Source organism: Chroicocephalus ridibundus, chromosome 8 (assembly GCF_963924245.1).
Source record: "Chroicocephalus ridibundus chromosome 8, bChrRid1.1, whole genome shotgun sequence".
NCBI lineage: Eukaryota > Metazoa > Chordata > Aves > Charadriiformes > Laridae > Chroicocephalus > Chroicocephalus ridibundus.
In genome coordinates, this window is record NC_086291.1 from 7,888,940 (window position 1) to 7,909,787 (window position 20,848).

Sequence of the window (20,848 nt, forward strand, 5' to 3'; positions counted from 1 at the left end):
ACATGCAGCATATTTGGAGCTCTTCACTCCTCTCGTGGTCACTTGCACGCTAGAGCTGGAATCTCACATAATACGCTGCTTTGCACCTTCAGGGATTCACGTAGATTTTCCCTAGTGCGCTATCACCATAACTTCTAGATCAAGTGGAGCTTGAATAGTCATTCATGAAAAGCATTCAATTTAGAGGGAAGTTAACACTGAATAGTTAAAACCAATTTTTTTCTGAGCTGCTTTATGTTTCAGAGGATGTGAAATCCAAAAGATCTGCTGGTGGGAGTTGAAGGCGCAGATGGCACCTTTACTACTTGCACAGAAATGTTGGGTTTTGTCCTTTATATTGGTATGCTAAATAAATCAGCCTGTCATTCAACATGCAGTAGTCTGGTGTGCCAAGTTAGGACTACGGGGGCTAAATTTGTAGGTCAGACATTGCAAAAGACAGGTACCTTTCCAAGGACTGTGCCCCACCATGCAAGTATTGCTAAAGTAGGTTGTATCTGAAAGTCTAAAATTATTGATAGGTTGTGTGACTTTTCTCGCTCTTTCTTAGGCAGTTAAACCAGCTGTAGTACCGTTAGATGGAAAATAGCATTAACTTCGCATAAAATTTGCTCAACTACGTGCATACAGAGCCAGTTCCTTAGTTGTTTAATAATGCATTTTGTCACATAATATTGCTCTGCCAACCAGACTTCTGTTAAAAAATAGGTCCTATTTATAAGAAGCAGTCTGATAATGCTGTATAAAATAGTAAAATAAAATGCAATATGTAGAGTGTTTTTACAGAAATGTGTATTTTTCACTATGTATGTATTTGGTATTTCACACGACGTCTGTAATAGAGGCTTATGGTCGGTTTTGGTTTTTGTTTTTAAATAGCAATGCACTGATGTTCATATGGTTAGCGACAGTGATGGAGATGACTTTGAAGATGCTACAGAGTTTGGAGTTGATGATGGAGAAATGTTTGGAGTAGCGTCATCTGCCTTGAGGAAATCGCCAATGAGTAAGACTTGACAGTTAATTTACACTGAAGTGGTGATTGTACAGCAGTAGTGAGGGCAGAGAGGTATGATGGCTCTGCGTAAAAAGAAGCAGGAGTATCTTTTGATAGGAATGTTATAATTGTTTGAGTGTCGTGTCTGATGTATCAAATGAAAATACTGCAAACACAATTGGCAACTATGAAAGCGTCTTCCCATGGGGAACGTTTTTTAACCTTGTGTTTTTAGCTTATAGTTGAAAAATAATAATTAAACTGAGAGAAATTATGATCTCTAACCAAATGTTCCTGTCGATAACTAGATTTCCCCTTCCCTGTTTTGAAAATTCTACAGATTTTTAGCTTCAGCATCTTGTGGTGATTGATATTTTTTAGTCATTTACATTAAACAAGTTTCTCAGTGATTATTTGCGCTTGAATTATGAAAAGGATTGAGCAAGAGCAGTCAGCTACCTCCTATATGCAATTCTATATACTCTGTATTTACTTTAGGCTTGCATTAGTGTTATTACCTTACAAGTTTTTTGACAGCAAATATATGTAATAATAGGGAAGACTTTTTAATAGTATGTATAGGAAGTTTAAAAAAAGAAAAAGAAAAGTAACGAGCAATATAGTGGGTCAAGCCTTCCAAGCCAGTCCTTTCATTTTAATGTATTAAAGTAAGTCCAGAGTGTTAACTGAACAAGTGATATATCGCATTACACTGGACCTGAGGATTTTACTGTTTGGAAATCCTGAATATATTCATGAGAGCGTCTGGAAATTTCATGTCTTTCCAAAGGTTCATAGTGGATAGTCTTTCATGAAATTTGTATGGTCTCTTGGTAACCACTTCAGTAAGCTGTCAACATTAAAAATCCATGAAGCAAAGTGAGTTCACATATTAAAATCTGTTTCCGTAAGGTTGCATTTAATTTATATTTTTCATTTTTTTTTAAGTGCCAGAAAATGCTGAAAATGAAGGAGATGCCTTATTACAATTTACAGCTGAGTTTTCTTCAAGGTAAGCTTAGCCTATTAACTGTGCAATTCTTGTTACAAGCTAAATAAAAATTAGTAAATAATGAAAATAAAAATAAACCAAATGTACATATTTTGTTGTGGGATCATAGCATGTTTAGGCATCATCTAATTTATTTTAAGCTTAACTTTGTTAGAACTGCTTCTGAAATAAAATTATTTCTCAGTCCAAATTAGAGTGACAGATTCTTGCCTTATTTAATTTGCCACTAATTAATATCATTACTTAATTATGTAAGGGTCCAGAAGGATGATAAAGACTCTGATTATGTATAGCAATTTTAATTTGATATACAGGAACATAAAAGCTGAAGCTGATTAATATTGAAAAATAGATTCAGAGTTGCAGTAAGAGTTTTCACAATAATAAAGGGTTTGGATAAATACCTACTTTTAAAAAATATAGCAATACTGCTTTTTCTAACTTTATACCACCAAATCATACGTTGTTAAACAGTTGCCGCATTTCATCAAATAGGTAGAAGCTGCGAACTACCATACTGCAAAGTAATGTAAAGTTTATGACTTCTGTTTTCCCTGCTCTATGTTGAAATGCTCATTTATATATATGAGATGCATTAATGTATAATGCGAGAATAGCCTTCAATTAACCTTTAAGAATATAATAGAGAGAGGAAATAAGTTATGATTGAAAAATTATATGGAACTTAAGTTGTCTATGTATGTAAGCAGAAAGTTTTACCACAAATTTGTAAGGTAGCAGTTAGTTACTTTGAGCTTTTGAATGTTGGGGGACAGATGGGATGTAGTACTTCATCTTTCCAAAAATTTAGCCAATGCCTTACATTTACATAATATATGAAAAGGTAGAATTTTGAAATTACTTATTTTTGTAATTTTTTTATTAATTGGAAATTTTATCTCAAATAGATATGGTGACTGCCATCCTGTTTATTTTATTGGATCATTAGAGGCTGCTTTTCAAGAAGCCTTCTATGGGAAAGCTAGAGATGTAAGTTTGCATTAAAGTTACTTTATTTAATATGGGGGGGGGGGGAAATGGAAGCCATTGTAAATGTTTCATCTTTATTTTAAAAAAGGTAAACTACGTTTTGGAGTCATCTTCGTTTCATTGTTTGTGAAGAGTTGTACTCATTTAGTTGACGGACTAAAATACCTTGGTCGTTGTTGAAATTACAGTGAAAACCCCATGCTTTCTAATCTTTCGGGCTGTATTTTTATTGGAGTCCTTCAGAGCTACTCTTTTTCTTTTTTGCCCCCCGCCTCCCTTTTCTTCCTGAAAGAACAGTGTCCTAGCAGCAGATAACACTGGCTCCGAGTCTTATGGTTGAGAAGTTCCATGTTGCATGTTGGCAACTCCTTTGAAGGATTGCTAATGAAATTGTAAATTTAAATTGAAAGGTCTCTGAAATACAGTGCGCTTTTTTTTTTTTAATTTGTACAGCCTTTATCTGCCAAGTAAATTCCAGTACTAAGATTTGGTTATTTAGTTTTTCTGGACATCCCACCAGACATCTCAAGTTTCTGTTATTCCATGCACAGTTTTTAAATCAGTATTTTAATAAAATTAGAATGGGGATAGTTTATTTAAGTTTTGGTGACTTGAATTCACTAAGGAGAAACCCAAACCCCTTGCATAATTAAGCATAGATAAAGCTGAGACACAAACAAGAAAATCATGCTGTTTAAATTTGCTTTTTGTTGCCTTGATAGATGTTTAACTTTAAAATGAAGAATGTTTTGGCTTCATGCAGTTATTCATATTGGAAGGAACAGCCATGTTATGTTAGGGGCTGTTCTGGTAAGTGCAGTGTTATGAACCTACACTGTAGAGCTTACGTTAACACATACTTAACATGTTGTGTGCACATTTGAAGTTTAGTGACTATTTCCATATCTTTGTGCAGATTTCAGAGCATAAATGGATACGTGATAATTCAGAGTCAGAGTATTCATTTGTAATAGCTCGTTAAAGTAGAACTTAATGCATGATTAAAAGAAATCATATTAATTCAACAAGAAAAGGGCTTGAGTTAGGAAGTTCACTTTGTGGCATTTTGTCAGAAAGGGTTGACAGTGTATCGGTATAATAATGGACAAGAACCAATTAGGAGCTTTCATAAATATTTTTTATACCTATAAATCTGATATGAATGCAGTGCAGTTACTTAGTTCTTTAATACTCAAAACACTTCTTATACTACTTACGTAGCACATCTGAAATTCATGCCACCTTACGTTTCTAGTATTTTGCAGTGTATTCAGACCAGATCCTCCTCAGGATAAAGTTATATATTTAGGAAAGTGTTATTTTTGTGACTTCTTTTCTTTTTTTTTTTTTTCCAAATATTGCCTTAATTTTTGAAAGCTCTTCCCCCCAACTACTCTTTGGAATGACATTATTTTTATTGTAACATTCTGACTTTAAACAAAGGTATGAGAATGTGTAAATACCATTTATTTTTACTGCCTTTTTCCTGTTACAAACAAATTTTTCAGTACTGCTTCCTGGAATTCATAACTGAGGAAAGGGATATATTATTTTATATTTTTATAATTGCATTTCATAAAATAATTCAATATGCATATCAGTATAAGAAAAAAAGCATAGGAGAAATAGCAACCTGTGTGTCTTGTCTGCTAATTTATACTATGGAGGGCACTTAATTTTACCAGGGCAACAGATGAGCTTCAGGCACCAGCATTCTTCACTTGAAGTGAGAAATTGAGTTCCAAGAGTAAATAAAAACAAGATTGAAGGTTTAAATCCTCTGCTAGGCTTTTTGAACTTATATACTCATTAAATGTTTATTGGAGTGGTGGGATTACGAAGGATTTGGGTAGCTTCATCAACTGGTATATACTTAATCACTAAGTAAAACACTACATTTGATAGAGTGTTTCTCACGATGCCACACTCAATCCATCTTAATGAAAACCGCTTCAAACTGATTTAATTTGAGAGCACTTGGCAGCTTGAGTGCTCAGAGATCTTAGCCTTTTCTTGACAAATTCTCAACGCTGTCCAGAGCAGAAGGTGCTCTCTACAGCTCAGGTCTAGCGAGACAGCCATCAGCTATGTTTTTAATCTATATTGTGGATACTTTTTCTCGCAAAAAAAAACCAAAACCAAAACCCACTATATATGAACTTGAAGCCTTTTTTCCGAAATATTTTAATTTGGGCTATTTTAAGAAAATTAACATGTCAGAACATGTGTTTTTAAACACAGATTGTGGCTTAAAATTCTTTTTAAGAAAATAGATATTGTTCTGTTAAATCTTAATGTCTTTTATGTGTTAGAAAGGATGGTAATTCATAGTTGTTTAAGAAAATGTTACTTGGAAAAGAAATACCTTCCTAAAAAAGTTTACATGTTTGTTACCTGTGTTTTGTTTAGCTTTTATTATCATAGCTTTTCATTTCGAGTCTTTAGATACTTAAGATTAACATCCATGACGGGTATCTTTTTTCCTTTAGAGCAGCTGCTACCACGATACTGCCAGTTTCATGTAGGAGAGATGGAACTAGGTCAAATGGAGCTCCACTTTAAAACCTGCATATCTCCTTAGCACAAAAGTACAATAGCCAAGATACAGAGCTTTGCCTTTTACAGCCAGTGTCCTTGGCAATGAAATCCCCGGTTACCTTCTGCAGCCTGATAGTTAAGGGCATTCTGTGTCCATTTCCAAGGCTTATTGGATATATAACACGAGAAAATATTTTCGTTATTACTATTTTTTTTTTAATTGTGTCAGGAAGAGAAAGAGAGAAAGAGGGTTTATTAAATGAACAAATAAGTCGTTCTTTTGTGAAAGTCTTCCTCTACTTATTGTGCCCATTGGAAAGAAGCATTTCTCTTGTTACACTAGTTTCTGCAGAACAAGCTTACTCTTGCTCGAGTAGCTACAGAAATAGCTAGAGCTGATGCCACGGGAGAAATCTTATAAAGGACAGTCTTAAACAAGGTGTTTGGGGGAGGTTTCTCCATGACTGAAAGCAGTTTGTGGGTGCCTTGTATTTTGAAATATCAGGGGATTTGTCCTAACGTAGGGCAGTATTGCTGTTAATCCAGGATCTTAATAGCTATATTGAATCTCACTGAGCTATTTACTTGAATAATACTGAAGTATTTTCTTTTATTGGAGCTTGTTTGGCTTTTCATTTTTATAGGTGGTGGCTACTCTTTTATTATGAGGAAGAATAAAGACATCCACTTTACCTTTTCAGGAGCTGTTATCTTTATATACCTCTGTCAGATCACCTCCTGCTCCTCTCTCAACCTTTCTGTTCACTGACTTTTAATAAATATGTGAAACATCTCTCTTAGCACAGATGGGTATTGTCACCTCAATATATATTCCTGCATACTGAATATGAACCATGTTTTTCTTCTCCTTGAATTCTGTCTTTTAGGTTCAATTTAGTGGCAGCACCATTCCTCTCACATATGGGTACTTTATTTCCAGAATATCTAGAAGAAAGTATGCTCCTTCCATGATTTGGCGTGTTTAAATAAAAGCTGCTTTTTTTTTTTTTCATGGTGGTAGCAGAATATTCCTTCATACAGGGCTTTTTGTAGTATCATTTTTTTTTTCTGTGTAACTCAGAAAAACATCCCTTATTATTTCAGCTCATTAAGTTCAAGCTGAACTTAATACAGAAAAAAAGACTCACAGAGATAATTATTCTCATTTCTGTTAGAGCACATGATAGAAACAGCATTGGCTGCTCTCCAGTCGTCTTGTCTCAGAAGAGAAATTTGAAGTCTGGTCTTTTAGATGCTACCTTGAGTAGAGGAGAGAGGTTGTTCTGAATCCCAGTTCCAGGATGGCTTTTTGGTTTATTCTTTCATCTTTTTTCCCCCCTTTTATTCCCTAAATACCGTGGAGTGATGTCAAGCAGCACAGTTTCACCACCAGCTTTTACTTTGACTCCAGGCACATTTCACATCATGTCAAATTGCTCCTGCTGCATTTTATAAGGGGCTTGATCGTATTGCGTGTGCTAGGTGTACTTTGCAAATGCATCTGTAGTTGAGCAGTCTGAGGGTCCTACATGGAGAAATGGCTGCTTTACGGATTCGCATTAAGCGTAAATAAGCTGAAGACCAATCTACACAGTCTGCAGGTATAGCACTATAACGCTAGGTTCCTGGGAAGAGCAAAGCAGCTACACTACGGTAGATGTCAGTACATAAATTCCAGTTAAGTCCCATGTTAGTCGCCTTCATTTTCTTTCCAGTCTTGCCTGATGGGTGTGTTAACAGTTCTGTCCTTTCGTTCTAAAATTAATTCTGAACTTGTGGATAATTGTTGTTCAGAATTTTTTGCTGCAACATAGCAGCTTAGTAGTGTCTCTGTGTGCCTGCAGAGCCTTCATCTTTCATATCTGAAGGGTTAGACCTGGGTATGGGTCTCTTCAGCCTTCTCTGTACTTAATATTAAATAATGAAAGTTTATTGAAATTGTCTGACGCACTCTAAATTTCCTCTTCTTTCAAAGCCTATGATTTGTGGATCTTATTTGGGTTTGGTTTTAATTACTGTATATTTTTTGCATTCTGTAAGATATTGGTACAAGTTCAATTGATGGAAATAGAGATACAACAGGATCAAACATAGGATCAAATATTTGGAAGATGAAGGTAGACTAAATCAAACTTTAACCAGCCTTTACCTGGGAGAGTGGTTAGCCATTTGAACAGCTTACCATGGTTCATCATCCATCGCTGATGGTTTGATGAGACTAAACGTTTTACTGAAAGTTTAAAATAGGAGTTAGTTTAGGGATATCTTATGCCATGTATAATATAAAAGACTAGATCAGAAGATTACAGGGATCATCTCACTCCTACTTTAGGAACCTGTGGGGTACGGTTTAGTTCAGATCCTCTTCTACAAGGCTAGAGGCTGCTTAGTGCCCCTTGTCTTTGGTGTCTGTCTCTTTTCTTTTGACTGGTGCAGGGGAATTTAATAATGTTTATCTTCAGCAGGTTTTGTTCTGTGTAATACACAGAAAAGGCTTGCGATGAATCTCCATCTGCCCTATATCCTGCTGTGATCCTTTTTCAAAATGGAGTAAATTCAAAGGTACATCGCCATGCTGTTAGAGGTTTGCTTTCTGCTTAGGGAGACAAGGATTGTGCGTGATGGAAGAAGCCGTGTCCAAAACAGCTGATCATATGATCTCCAAGATCACCTTAGACAGGTGGATCAGATTGTACACTTCAAAGGCTTAAAGATGTGCAAATACATCCCTTTGTTCATTTGAATTAGCTCTCACTACGTAAAACCTGGAGGAAAAATTAATGATCTTGATTTGTTAGCCCACCAGCTGGAAAGAACATTCATTCCTCTAGCTGTTAGATAGTGAACATTTTTGTCTCAATTCTTACTTGGACTTGTAAACCTGAGATTCAAAAATAACCATTCAGCTCTGTGGTTTTGCTGACCCTTATGTCTGTATTGCTATTCTCATTCTAGTCGATATTCTTCTGAGGTACTGGATTCACATTATTTGGAACTGGCTGAGAAGCTTGGATATCCCATTACTCAGGGATTATCAATTTGGTTTCCCAACCTTATGAAGATCTGTGTTTCTTTCTGCCTCAGTGCCAACTTTTCCTTCATTTCTTCTAATTCTGTACAAAGTGCATTAATTTTGCTGAAGTTCCAAAATGCAAAAATGTCCAAATGGATGGCATAGTGTGCGTGTCTGATGTGTGGGATTGTACATGCATGTTGGATCTCTTGGCCACGTGCATCAGTGTGTGTGGCAGGAGGCTGCCATACTTTGGATCATGGGGCGGAGGGGTTTTATGGTGCCGGGCTACAGCTGGGGGTCTGTGCCTCTTGGGGGGCTGCCCTGCAGTGTCCATCTACAGCCCGCGTTTCCTTCCAGGGTGTCCTGTGCCAGGCATATTCCATCAACAGGGCAAAATCAGGCAGGAGAGGGCTGCAGGGCTTCCTTGCAAACACATTGTGGTGTAATCCTTGGGAGCAGGGGCAAGACCAACAGCACCTCGTGCAGTCTGAATGCAGCAGAGATTACAGAAAAAAATGCTTGAAGTCTGGATTTTTGAAGGCATTTAGATAACCAAAATGCTGCAAACAGTGAGCGTCTCTTTCTCGTGGCCCTTTTCCCTCTGAAATAAAATGAAACCTGGAGCTTAAAGTTAAACCTTTTAGGACTTTAAGTCCTATTGACATTGATGAGACTTACACTCCCAAGTATGTTTGTAAATCCAGGCCTCTTCTGGAAATCCCAGCGTGTGACTGCCTGGTCTTCAGCATTCGCGTACTCTGAAAAATACATCTCTTGATGGCTTAAGTTCCTGAGGTACTAAGACCTTTGGAAGTCCATCAACTATTCAGTACTTAGAACCCTTTCAGTATCCAATACCTTCACAGGGACAAGTAAAATTTCTTCCCCATAGGACTTTTTTTTCTTCTTTTTTTTTTTTTTTTTTATTTTACGCTCAGTGTATAACCCCCGTGTCATTATATTTTTGAGAAATCTAACACAGAACAGACTAGTGCTCCATTAGTAGGCTTCTTTTATGGAAGTCAAGACTGTTCAACATCTTAGCAAGCCTATTTTATTAGTATTCACTGAAAAATTCCCAGTATTAGTCACCATCAAAGCCTAGAATTTACTCTTGTTTTTTTCAAAGGCTTGAAATAAAAACAATAACAACAACCTGCTTATAAATATAGACTATCATGGGTTAGTAAAAAAAAAAAAAAGACAACAAACAAACCACACAACAACAACAACAACAACAACAACAACAAATTCTAAGCCATGAGCCTTTTGCAATAATGCATTTTTCCAAGGAAAAAATATCCCTGGCTTCCACTAAGATTTTTTCAAAATCATGTTTCAGCACTTCAGTTCCTCCTGTTACCTCTTCTCATTTGTCCTAGCAGTATTCCTATGTCTGACCTTAACATTTTGGATGAATTATCAGACAGAAGACGGTCTTTTATATATGATGGAGTTTCGTCTTTGCATGGTGAGATTTGTTGATGCAACAAAAATTACGTTCACTTGTAAAGTAGCTCAGTGTAAACATCTATTGTGTATGTGCCTGTTCTGTTTACTAAAATTTGGGCCTAAATCTTTAAGCCTAAAACTGTACATATTTTGAAACATTCCCTTGTACGGAATCTCATATTTAACAGTTTCATGGGGTTGTTTCTTTGGAAGTAAAAGTGTTTCTCAAGAGCCTTTTTTTCCACCCGCTCCCAGTGAAAAGAGGAGAGCAAAGCCATCCGCTTACCACAAAGCAGTGCCACCACAAAGGAAAGATTAAGGGTTTAGAGAGAGGTCAATGTGGGTTTTTCTCTAACTAAACACTTTCCTAAAGTTTCCTTGTGGAAAAAATAATGAAGTCATCTCAGAGTTTTTAAAGAATTTTTATTTCTTTTTCACCGTCTGCATTCGCTTGTCTTCTCAGCATGGATGTTTAATCTTTCTAGGCTTTGTGAATTGGTCCAAATGAATAAGTGGTGAGCTGTCTCTCTAGGAGCTAGAGGCTTATTCTAAGGCCCTAATCACTGAGTAAACACATCTTTGCCCTCCCTCTCTTACAACTGCTATATAATAGTCGAGATTCTAGCACAGTAACCTGGATATTGCAGGGATCGACGCTTTGAAATGCAGAATGGCTGATCCTCAAAAACAGACAGTGCCTGATCTTCCCCTGCCTCTTTCTTCTTTTTAAATTAAATATCACCACAGAAATGCTGTTTTATTGCTTGATATTGTGCATCAGCGCCCTGGATTTTCAAGTTTAGTTTCAGTCAACATTGTTGGCTGCACTTATATGGATCTCTGCATGTTGGGCTTATTAATGGCCTTCCTGGCACATGTGTACGTGGTTCTGAAGAACACTTAAATTAAATTAGACAAACATTAATGCAAATTACTAATCCCTTTCCCAAAGTCTAATGTTCAAATGTATTCTTCTTTTTATAAACAGTCATTAAGTTTTATCCAAAGCCAGTATATGAGGTGATGGCCGTACAGGTTTTTACAATGACAGCTTGTCTCAGAATTGCATCCCGTGTCTTGCTATATCGATACACATCAATATCTAGTGTTCAGTGTTACTACTCATGAAGAGAAATGACTTTAAGTAAAAGTCTGAAAATAGCATTTACCATATCGTCTAAGCAAATATGTTCAAGTAAGATTTTAAAATAAAGTAAGTAATTTATATGGGCATGGGGGAGTGGAAAGTAGTAATTTTCTGAATGGTATTTATAATTCATTGAATACCAGATGTAGGATCATGGTCCTTAACTAGCTCATAGTTTCCCTATGTTTTTCTCAATCTGCTTTCTGTCTTTACATACACATAGACTTGCTTTCCAAAAGGTGGTGTGAGGTTATCATGGGGACACAGCACAGCTCCGTGCTGCTGGCAGTGAAGCTCAAATATTACTTGATAGGTTTTCAGAAGAACGCAGCACAGAATATTTTGTTTCCAGAGGCCACAAACACCATCCTCAACATTGAGTCTTTGCTGACATGGTAACTACAATGAGATATATCGTTGCTAACAAACTCAGTGTGGGATTTGATCCATGCATGTCTCCCGCACCCCTTCCCTTGCGTCTTACACATTCGCAGTGCTGGGGCGAATGCTGGACCTTGCTCCGTAGCTCCATGAGAGAGGTAGCCAGCCGGGCTAACACATGGCCTTTTGACCAGCTACACGTCAACTTACGAAGTATGTGAGAAGCTGATGTGCTGTGGGCCTCCCCCCATCATATGGCTGGATGGAGAGCTGCCAAAACATCCAGCACGTAGCGTCGCAGGCGTTGGGACTGTAGGCAGCTGTATTGCTACTTACTCATTTGGCTACAGATGGGGTGAGAACAACACACTGTCATTTTTTTCAGGCTGTTTATAATTGTTTTGTATTGTAGATGCTGTTGTATCAAGAGGTGTGTTCCTTGCTCAGGGAATTGTTCCAAATGTTATCTTTATTGGGCAGCAAGCCAAAAAAGTTTGCTCATTTCTTAAGCTAAGTCTGTTAATAAGGTTTTTGGTTTTCATTCAGTTGTTGCTATTTGCATGTTGTAAGCATATAATATATCACATTTTGCTACCCAAAAGAAAATATTAGGAAGCATTGAGAAGATTTACGGATTTGGAAGGATGGACCGTTTCAATCTACTGGGTTTTTTCCCCTGTGTGTACATGTTGAGATACTCGGCACCCTCAACAAACACCATAGGGTTTATTAACACACAAATCTGCAGCAGTAATTTTAAATTACTAAATAGCCTGAGGAAGTTTTCACTGATCAATCTTCTCTCGTGTCTTTTCAGAGAAAGCTTCTTGCTATCTACCTCCACCATGATGAAAGTGTACTAACCAATGTCTTCTGCTCACAAATGCTTTGTGCTGAATCTATTGTCTCCTATCTGAGTCAGAACTTCATCACCTGGGCATGGGACATGACAAAAGAAGCAAACAGGGCAAGGTAAGACTCTTTCGACTGTAAGTGGAGCAGCTTTTCTCTTAAGGAAGACCCTTATCTCTATGTATCAAATCTTTTGTTGCTTGATATCTATTTGAACTAAAAACTTCATGCTCGTTTTTAGCTAATCAGTGAAGCTGTGCTGGCTAACATTCACTGAGAATTGGACTGCCCTTGATTTCATTACAAAGTGACTTCTTACTCCCGTGCAGGAAAAAATAGTTGAAGTTTTTTGAGTTAATTTTGCACAAATAGTTCTTGGAACGTGTCTTCACAGTTTTGCATTGCAGTGCCGTAATATTCTGTGACACTAATTTATGTACATAGGTGTAACTGCATTAGACCTGTTTGGAATAATAACTACTGTTATTAATGAAAATCTTATTTAAAAAAATAATATTCATGTGATAAATTAATATCCAAACCAGATTATGCAAAAAATTAAAAGCTTGCAATTCATATGAACTTTTTCGAACTACAGTTTTCTTACAGAACGTTCCTTTGGTAACGTTCAGATATTTTGATAGGTTTTAATATAATAAAAGCTATCCTATGTCTTAGAGAGGCCATCATTTTGCTTATGAGTAAAGAAATTAAAAAGCTGCAGATTCCACCTCCTTCTACCTCTTTTGTGTGTTACCAAAAACTCTTACCAAAAACTTCTTTATGGTAAGACTTCTCTCTTCTTTGGTTATTTATCAGTTGATCATAATCTATTGAAAATAATGATTTTATGATTATACTTATTATTTTTAGAAATCAGACTTGTTTGGTTTTCTAGCTTGGACCTTATTTCATTGCCTTTATTTACACAGATGACAACTGCTTGCCAGGATAATGTCTTGCGTATATTACTCTAATGAGGGTTACTCGAACTTTTGAACAAAGGATGCAACTGTCATTTGGGCTGGGATAAGGTTGCCACTTTTTGTACACAATTCCATTGATAATTGAACAATTAAAAGTACATATTTATGTTTCTTGTGGCATGCTAGAATAGGGCATTCGTGCATTCCTGTTCTTAAGTATGTAAATTATGTTTAAGATTTATTTACTGAAAGCGAGCATGGAGAACAGAACAATCTCTTTTTCTAATACACTTTTTAAATGACACTTGTGTTTCACTGGAATTCCTCACTTGACCTTCTGCATTTTGTCATTGGACAAATCTGCAGCTATTTTCCTAGTTTAAGTTATTCTAGAGAAGAGTTAAAGATTGTGGAAAAAAGCAGTTGCAAAACAGATAAGAAGTTTTTAAAAAAGAAAAGAGAGAGAGGAAAAAGAAACATCTAGGTTCTTTCATGTGACCAAATACATAGACTGGAAAGTTGCTTAAGTCTTTTGGTTTTGCCATTCACGGGCAGTAAGGAGCCTCCTCCTTTTCTTTTATCCCACAAGTTGCTGTAGAAGGAAACACTATTTCTAAACCATCTGTAGTGGCTAAGTTCAGTTGACTACCTGCTGTTCTATTGTTCGCTTTTCTATTTAATTCTCTAGTTTCTTTTATTTTACAATGACAAAAAATTGCAGTGTAGTTTCTTTTGAAAAACTGTGTTTGAGGGTTTTTTATGACTGACGATCAACAGCCATGTAATTGCTTTGTTGTGTTTTACTAAAGAAATCTATTAAGTAGCACAACTTTGATACACTAGTAATAAGAGTTTGCAGGTTACAGAGACACCTGTGGTGACCAAAGCGACAGAAGCTGCTTATTAGAAAGAGCCTGTACAGCTGTGTCCTATTAACTCCTTATGACACTTCTTAAAACACAAAATAAAGGGCTTGTTTAAGGCTTTATAGCTATTCTCAATGAACCTAGTCACTGATTGTGCAGTACGATAGGGTTTTTAAGCCTTCATTTTTTGCTTTCTATTAACAACAACAAAGAAACTGTCATATTAACAGTGAGGTCAAAAAATAGTAAGGGGTAAACAAGGCATGCTGGCTCGAATTAGAATAATTTCTCGGTTGTATTTAGTGTCACATCCTGCTCCTTAGAGTGTGATTTCTTCAGAGGGGGCATGATGCTTCCTTCTCCCCTCGGAAAGTGCCAACGCACTGTAGGCATTCCCATAAATAAATACTCAGTACCTCTGTTTAATTACTACACTTCATTATGTGACATGACGACAGTGCTCTTGGAGCCTATCCCGTTCTGTTTCCCTACACATACAGTTGCACGCAGCTTTTTATTTGAATGGTGAGAAGGCAACAAGAATAAGAGAAGGAACTGCGTTTTGCATGCTGCTGTAGCCCAGTGTTGTTTGCAGCAATCAATAGGGACACCTCAATGTCAGTAGTAAAAGAGGTTTTCAGCGCTGTAGCGTGGCATGACTGATGTCAAACAGATATACGTACTTTCTCATATAAGCAAAAAAATGTTGAATATTCTGATTTTCTTCTTGCTCTTTGCTGTCCTCTTTGTGACATCTGTGGATGTCAGTCTGTTCTAAAACCAGTCTTCGTAGCGGTTTCTGTCCTCGTTAATGAAATGGGAATTTACTGTAGAAGAAAACTAGCTCCAAAATCTTGTCACTTTTTCCTGATTTTTTTTAATATGATTCTTGTTAGACACTGATGCGGGGACGTGCTTTGAATCCTGCATTACTGTACACTAGTGTTTTTCAGCTGGAATCTCTCAGTCGTGTTCTTCAACACCCACTGCCGCAGAGCGAAGAGAATTCTGTAGGTAGGACTAGAAGGAAAACGCTGTGTAAGCACCAGGGTAACTGTTAGCTGTACTGCAAGAGCATGAGCATTACGACTTCGGGAGTCAGATTTTTAAAAATTTCTAACTACAGCCACCCAGGACTGTTACTTTGTCAAACTGAAGGAGAAGTCTAGTTAATACAGTTAAGAGGATGTTTTGGTTTGGCATTCGCAGCTTTTAATTGTCTCTGACATAAGGTTTGCAGGAAAGGGAACAATTACTTTGGGAAAGTGCTGCAAATTATCAATCTTTTCATTACTAGAATAAAAAAATCATAATAAAAGGCAAAAATAATAATAAAAAAATAGCCTTCATTTAGGAAAATAACATGGTGTCTTTATAATACTGTAAAGGAATCTACGGGAAAGCTTTATCACAGTTTAGACTTCAGTTTAGCGAGCAACTGTGTGGAATATTCTTGTAATTTATGTTGTCCATGGTCAAAGGAGGAAAAATACCCACAAAGCTACAGGTATATCTTTCGCTTTCTTGTTATATTCCACTCAATCGAATAGTGAGCTTAAAAATCACTGTTGGCTTTCCATTGCTTGCGATGGAGATTTGCTACCGTGCCACTCCAAAGAGCAGAAATACGCTGTTTCGGGAGGTGTAAGGAGGTAGTAGTGGTGTTTGACAGCAGTGCTGTTGACAATTCTGGCCCTACCTTTTGGACCGAGCACGCGGCTGCAGCAGCTCAGCGGCTGCATCGGGGCATCGCATGGGCTAAGCGATTCCTCAGGTTTCCAGGGAGGTTGTAGGATAGATAACAGGGGAGCCAGACGTGAGCAGCTGGAGTTCTGGCACTTTCTGACTTCAAAGAGTTGACTAAATACCATTACTCTAATATAATTATGTGCATGTGTGTGGGAGGTATGTGTATGTGTATATGTATGTATGCAAGCACGTGCCTAACTATTTTTGTTAATTCATTAGTATACATTCGTATAATATATTTGTATCCAGGACAGGTACATAGTGAATATATATACACTTACATATATACCTACACATGCATACATACCCTTATGTTTGTACACAGCATTTGCAAACATAGATTATGCGTAATATTAACAGATTTCCAATGTACGTAATGTTTGCCAAGCAAAGCAATGCCAAAACCGTAAAACAGCTTTTTAGCTTTTGATATGGTCGCCCTTGGGCATTGTATTTCAAGGTGTTACCAACTTTTCTCAGCTCTGATGACAGGTACTTGTTAGTTTTAATGTTCAAATGATAGTTTTTCACTTTGCTTGAGCTTAGGAAAGAGTTAATTGACTAAAGCGCTTCTCAGCAGCAGGTTGTCTTCACCTGCAATTTCCGTCATCAAGTAATTAGCCATATTCACAGTTGCTGACCCTTAGTGCTAACCTACTGAATGATGCATGCCTGGATGAAGACCAGTTGACCATATTACTCCAGCTCCCCAATCCTATTTGATCCTTCAGCAAATATATTGCAGGTGTGGGGTCTGTGAGTGCTGGACTCGGGGAGTTAATTTCTCACTGCCTCTTCAGGAGTGACCGTGGATTCTGTATATGTTGCTTGCAAAACGGTTGGACGTGTTCTTTGGGCACTAAATCCTTAACAGGTTTCACAGAAGAGTGTGAAAACCTTATCTATTGTATTTTGCAATATTTTATTTAATTTACCTTAATAGCAATACAGTGCCAGTCAATAAAAACAGGTCAAAAGTCTAATTAATGTTTTAAAAATAAAGGTTCTCAAACACCAGGCGAGTTTGTCATTTTCTGTATGGTTTGTTTTGAGGAGGAAGAGGAAAGAAGGTGAGGAGGGAACCCTTCTGTTCCATGATTACATCCCACCCGCTCATTTTCTCCTTTTCTCCTTTGCTTTTGATTTTAGTGGCGGTCTTAACAGAATGTCAAGATCAATTTGCAGCATGGTTTAACTCAAGGTTTGCATTCTGCCAGCAGCAATTGTCCTAACGAACAATGCCGTGTGTTCTTGTAACTTCAGAAGCTTTTAGAAGGCTCATGGCAAGGGCAGCATCTAATGACTTTATTAGTGTAGGGTTTCAAAATGGGCCCAGTAATTGTTCGCATCTCTTTGTCATCTAGTCATAATTACTGCATAGTATTGTTCGGGGTTGCACTTGTGAATAGTTTCCTAATAGCACTGAAATGAAGAAAAAAGGAAAAGGATAAAAGGTGATTGTCTCTTTAGATGGAGAACAAAACAGCCTGTATATAGATGATGGTTAAACTGTTTATTATACACCCACCAGAAAAGGTAAACTATCCCTGCTTAAATATTTATATACTTCAAGGTAATTTCATGTTAGTAGTCTAAAAATGTCCAAATTTGGAAAACTAAAAACCAGCAGAGAATGCATTTTAATCTGATCGTGATTAGTAAAATATGGAAGTCTTCGTGATATTCACCTATAAATAGAAAGCAGTCACTCTGTTGGTGTGATTAAGGTTTTCAGTGCATCATTTTATATGCCTATATGCTGTACAGTCATCTGAAAAAAAAATAAATTATTAAAACCACAGGAATTAACTAAACTGATATATTTTAAGTCCCCACTATAAAACCAAATCATAAAGTTCTATCCCCCTGTACTCAAACCACAGCATAGTTTATTAAGCTTGTTGAACAGAAACGGTGAAAGAATAAAACTCTGCAGTGTCCTGTGCAAAAAAGGTGAAGGCAGAAGAAGAGGTAGTCAGGACAGACTTGTTGGGCTGCTTTGAGGAAGGAGAAAGAAGTCATTCACAGGTCCATCTAAATACAGGAGTCCACAACTGCACCAGCGGAATTGAAGCTGTAGAGAAATTTAGATGCATCTATGCATCTAAATCAACTATCAGAAGAAAACATTGAGCTGGCAGAATTGGAATCATTTGTACCAAAATGCAGCTGAGTGCTGCAAATGAATCTCTTTGGTACTGCCGGGTGCCTGATCAGGACGCAGGTCTCTGCAGAAGCGCAGGTGCCCATCCTCTTCCCTTAGGTTAGGATGACTCTGCTTTGACCTCTCTGCTCTCCTTTTTGTCACCGTTCTGACTGACTGTGGGTCTCAGATTGCTGCAAAATATCAGTATTCAGTCCGTGCTCGGCCAGAAGGTTCAACTGTACCTGTGTCATTCCTGACTGATGGCTGCCTGATCTAATCTTTGGTGTGAGGGAGGTTTCTCAGCATTTCTCCATAACCAGTTCCAGTACTTGACTTTCACTGCCTTCAGGCAGTTCACACCAGTAGGTAACCTAAGTTTCTCTCACAGCAGTCAATGACAATTGTATCTTGGTCCACTCAGTAGACAATGAGGTATTGTCTTCCTTTCTGTTTTTGTTCTTTGGACCTAAATGTTGCTCTTTTTTCCTGTGATTTTCTTAGACTAAGCAGCCATGACTCCTTCAACCTTGTCCTTTTGTAGACATTTGTTATTGCAACCTTCGTGTGGTCCTTCTGTAATTGTTCCACACCTTTACTGATGCGCTGTGCCTAAAACTGCCTTGTCAGGGCTAAATACAGACAGAGGATTATTTCATGTTGTACAGACCATGCTTCTGTTTACTCACCCCACTATGATGCTTGTCGTCTTCACATCATGACTTTTCTTCTTCCCTTACTGCCTGATTCTTACTCCGTATTTGTGCAATTGTTCCTCCCACTCAGAGACTTTCATTGACCTTGTTGAACTGCATTTTACTTCTCAGGACGTTTCTCTGATTTGTGAAGATTAATCTGAATTCTTCTACAGACTTCCAATGTGCTTGTAGCTTCTCCCACTTTACTAACATCTGCAAAGTAACTACACGTACTCTCTGTTGTTATCTAGGTTGTTATTAAGTCTACCTGTAGCAAGCCTTGGATATTCCTTAGCAAATCATATATTACATGCCTTTCTAATATAATAGGCAATAATCAAAGCTACCACTGATAGGCAAGCGCGTCTTGTGTTTTCCGTTTTCAGTACAGCGTTTCAGCAAGGGCTCCAGGTATATTTTGTTTATACTTTTACCAATGATTTTGTCTGGTGTCCAGTGGTATCTGAAAGGATGGATTAATGAGTTTCTAGAGGGATGTGGTTTAGACTAAACAGGGTTATAAAGTATTTACCTAATCTGTTTCAACCTTACGGGATGAAATTAGATCTTCCACATTTTATGAAGAGATAGATAATCCGCTCATCAAGGCTTTACTCTTGCGTAAAGAAAAAGTGGATAAAATCATGCTTTTTAGATCGGAATTCCTGGATATTTAGCGTGTGGATACTAAAGAGGATATCCACATGATTTGATTCAAGCTGCTTTATATGTCTTTAAACCATGCCTTGCATGTGTTGCTCATTCCCCCTTCTGTTAGAGTCAACAGTTATAACCCTACCAATGTGGGTAAGACAGTAACTCTGCATTATGGAGACTACGGATAGCAAGCATATTTTAATATAACATTTCATGACCTCGGCTTTTACTTTTTTTTTAAAAATGTAAATACCTAGTACAAAAATGTTATTTTTACATTAACATTTTAATGAGTCTTATGTTGACTTTGCAAAGTATATAATTATTATTAAAAAATAATCAGAAATCTTGAATATTTAATATTCATCATTGTTTTCTTCATGCTCAAGAAAGAAGTTACATTTTTTTCACAGACATTTCTGAAGCTTTAAAGTTTCTTAAAGTAAGGTTGGCCTTGGGAAGTAGTTGGCCGTAAATAAATCACACTTTTTTGGCCCCAAATCATCCCGGTTGTGGACTGAACACCAGTTCAGACTAAAAGGGAATAGATGTTTTAGAAGAGCTTATCAGATTTGGTCCTGCTGGAGCAGGGCTTTAGGCTGAGAGGATATAGCAAAAAAATCTCCAGTGCAGCCTTTCAGTTAAAAAGTCCTTCACAAAAAGCATTGTGGGCACCATGTGCCAAAGGGCCTAGAACTTTTCCAAAGTTTTCCCGCCAGGGTGTAAAAATTAAAAGTAGCTACAGGAATATTTATAAGACCGTAACAAACAACCAGATCTCCGTTACTTATGGTGATGCGGAAAGGAAGAGAATTTGACCTTTAGTGCACTAGCCAGGTTTGCAAATACAATTATTATTTAAGCTTAAGGTGCTGGCAAGAGTTTAAGAAAAGCAAAAGCAAAGCAGAACTTTCAATTTTTGCTTGAACATACAAAAAACATTCAAAATGTAGCATCAGGTGTCCCTCTTTGCACATTCCGGGAGTACGCTACAATGTACCATAACCAGCTTGCTCTGCATTAGTTTCCTTCTGCGGGTTTACTTAATTAACAAGAAAAAGATAGAATTAGCATTTTAGATTTAGTTACTCTTTCTGCAACTACACTATGCCATGACTGCTTGACGCTTTTATGTTATTCGTAATGTCTTGAGAAGATAGATGAATTTTGGGATGTATTCATCCTATCGAGTTGTATCATCAGTTTGATTCCAGTCGGTAACTGAAAATTGATACCACAACAGAGGACAGGCATCGAGTAGTTAATGTTTGTTTTCAGTGATGACTGGTAGGTGGTGTCCATGTCTTCTTGAAAACCATGCCAGTTGCCACTTTTCTGAGTGGAAAGAGAACGGAGACTGAATTCCTCTGCTCTTTTAGAGTCCTTCTGCTGGATCAAGGCCAAGGGCAGCAGTGCAGCATCGA

General features: G+C 37.3%; 1 protein-coding gene across 1 annotated transcript in view; it reads left to right on the forward strand.

Annotated features, from left to right (window-relative positions):
- The window catches only part of FAF1 (Fas associated factor 1), a 172,839-nt gene that overhangs the window by 112,122 nt on the left and 39,869 nt on the right, over window positions 1-20,848 (forward strand). Inside the window, exons 10-13 of the mRNA XM_063343133.1 lie at window positions 880-1,006; window positions 1,946-2,009; window positions 2,918-2,999; window positions 12,351-12,505. Of these exons, the coding sequence (XP_063199203.1) occupies window positions 880-1,006; window positions 1,946-2,009; window positions 2,918-2,999; window positions 12,351-12,505 (428 nt within the window). The remainder of the gene's footprint in view (window positions 1-879; window positions 1,007-1,945; window positions 2,010-2,917; window positions 3,000-12,350; window positions 12,506-20,848) is intronic.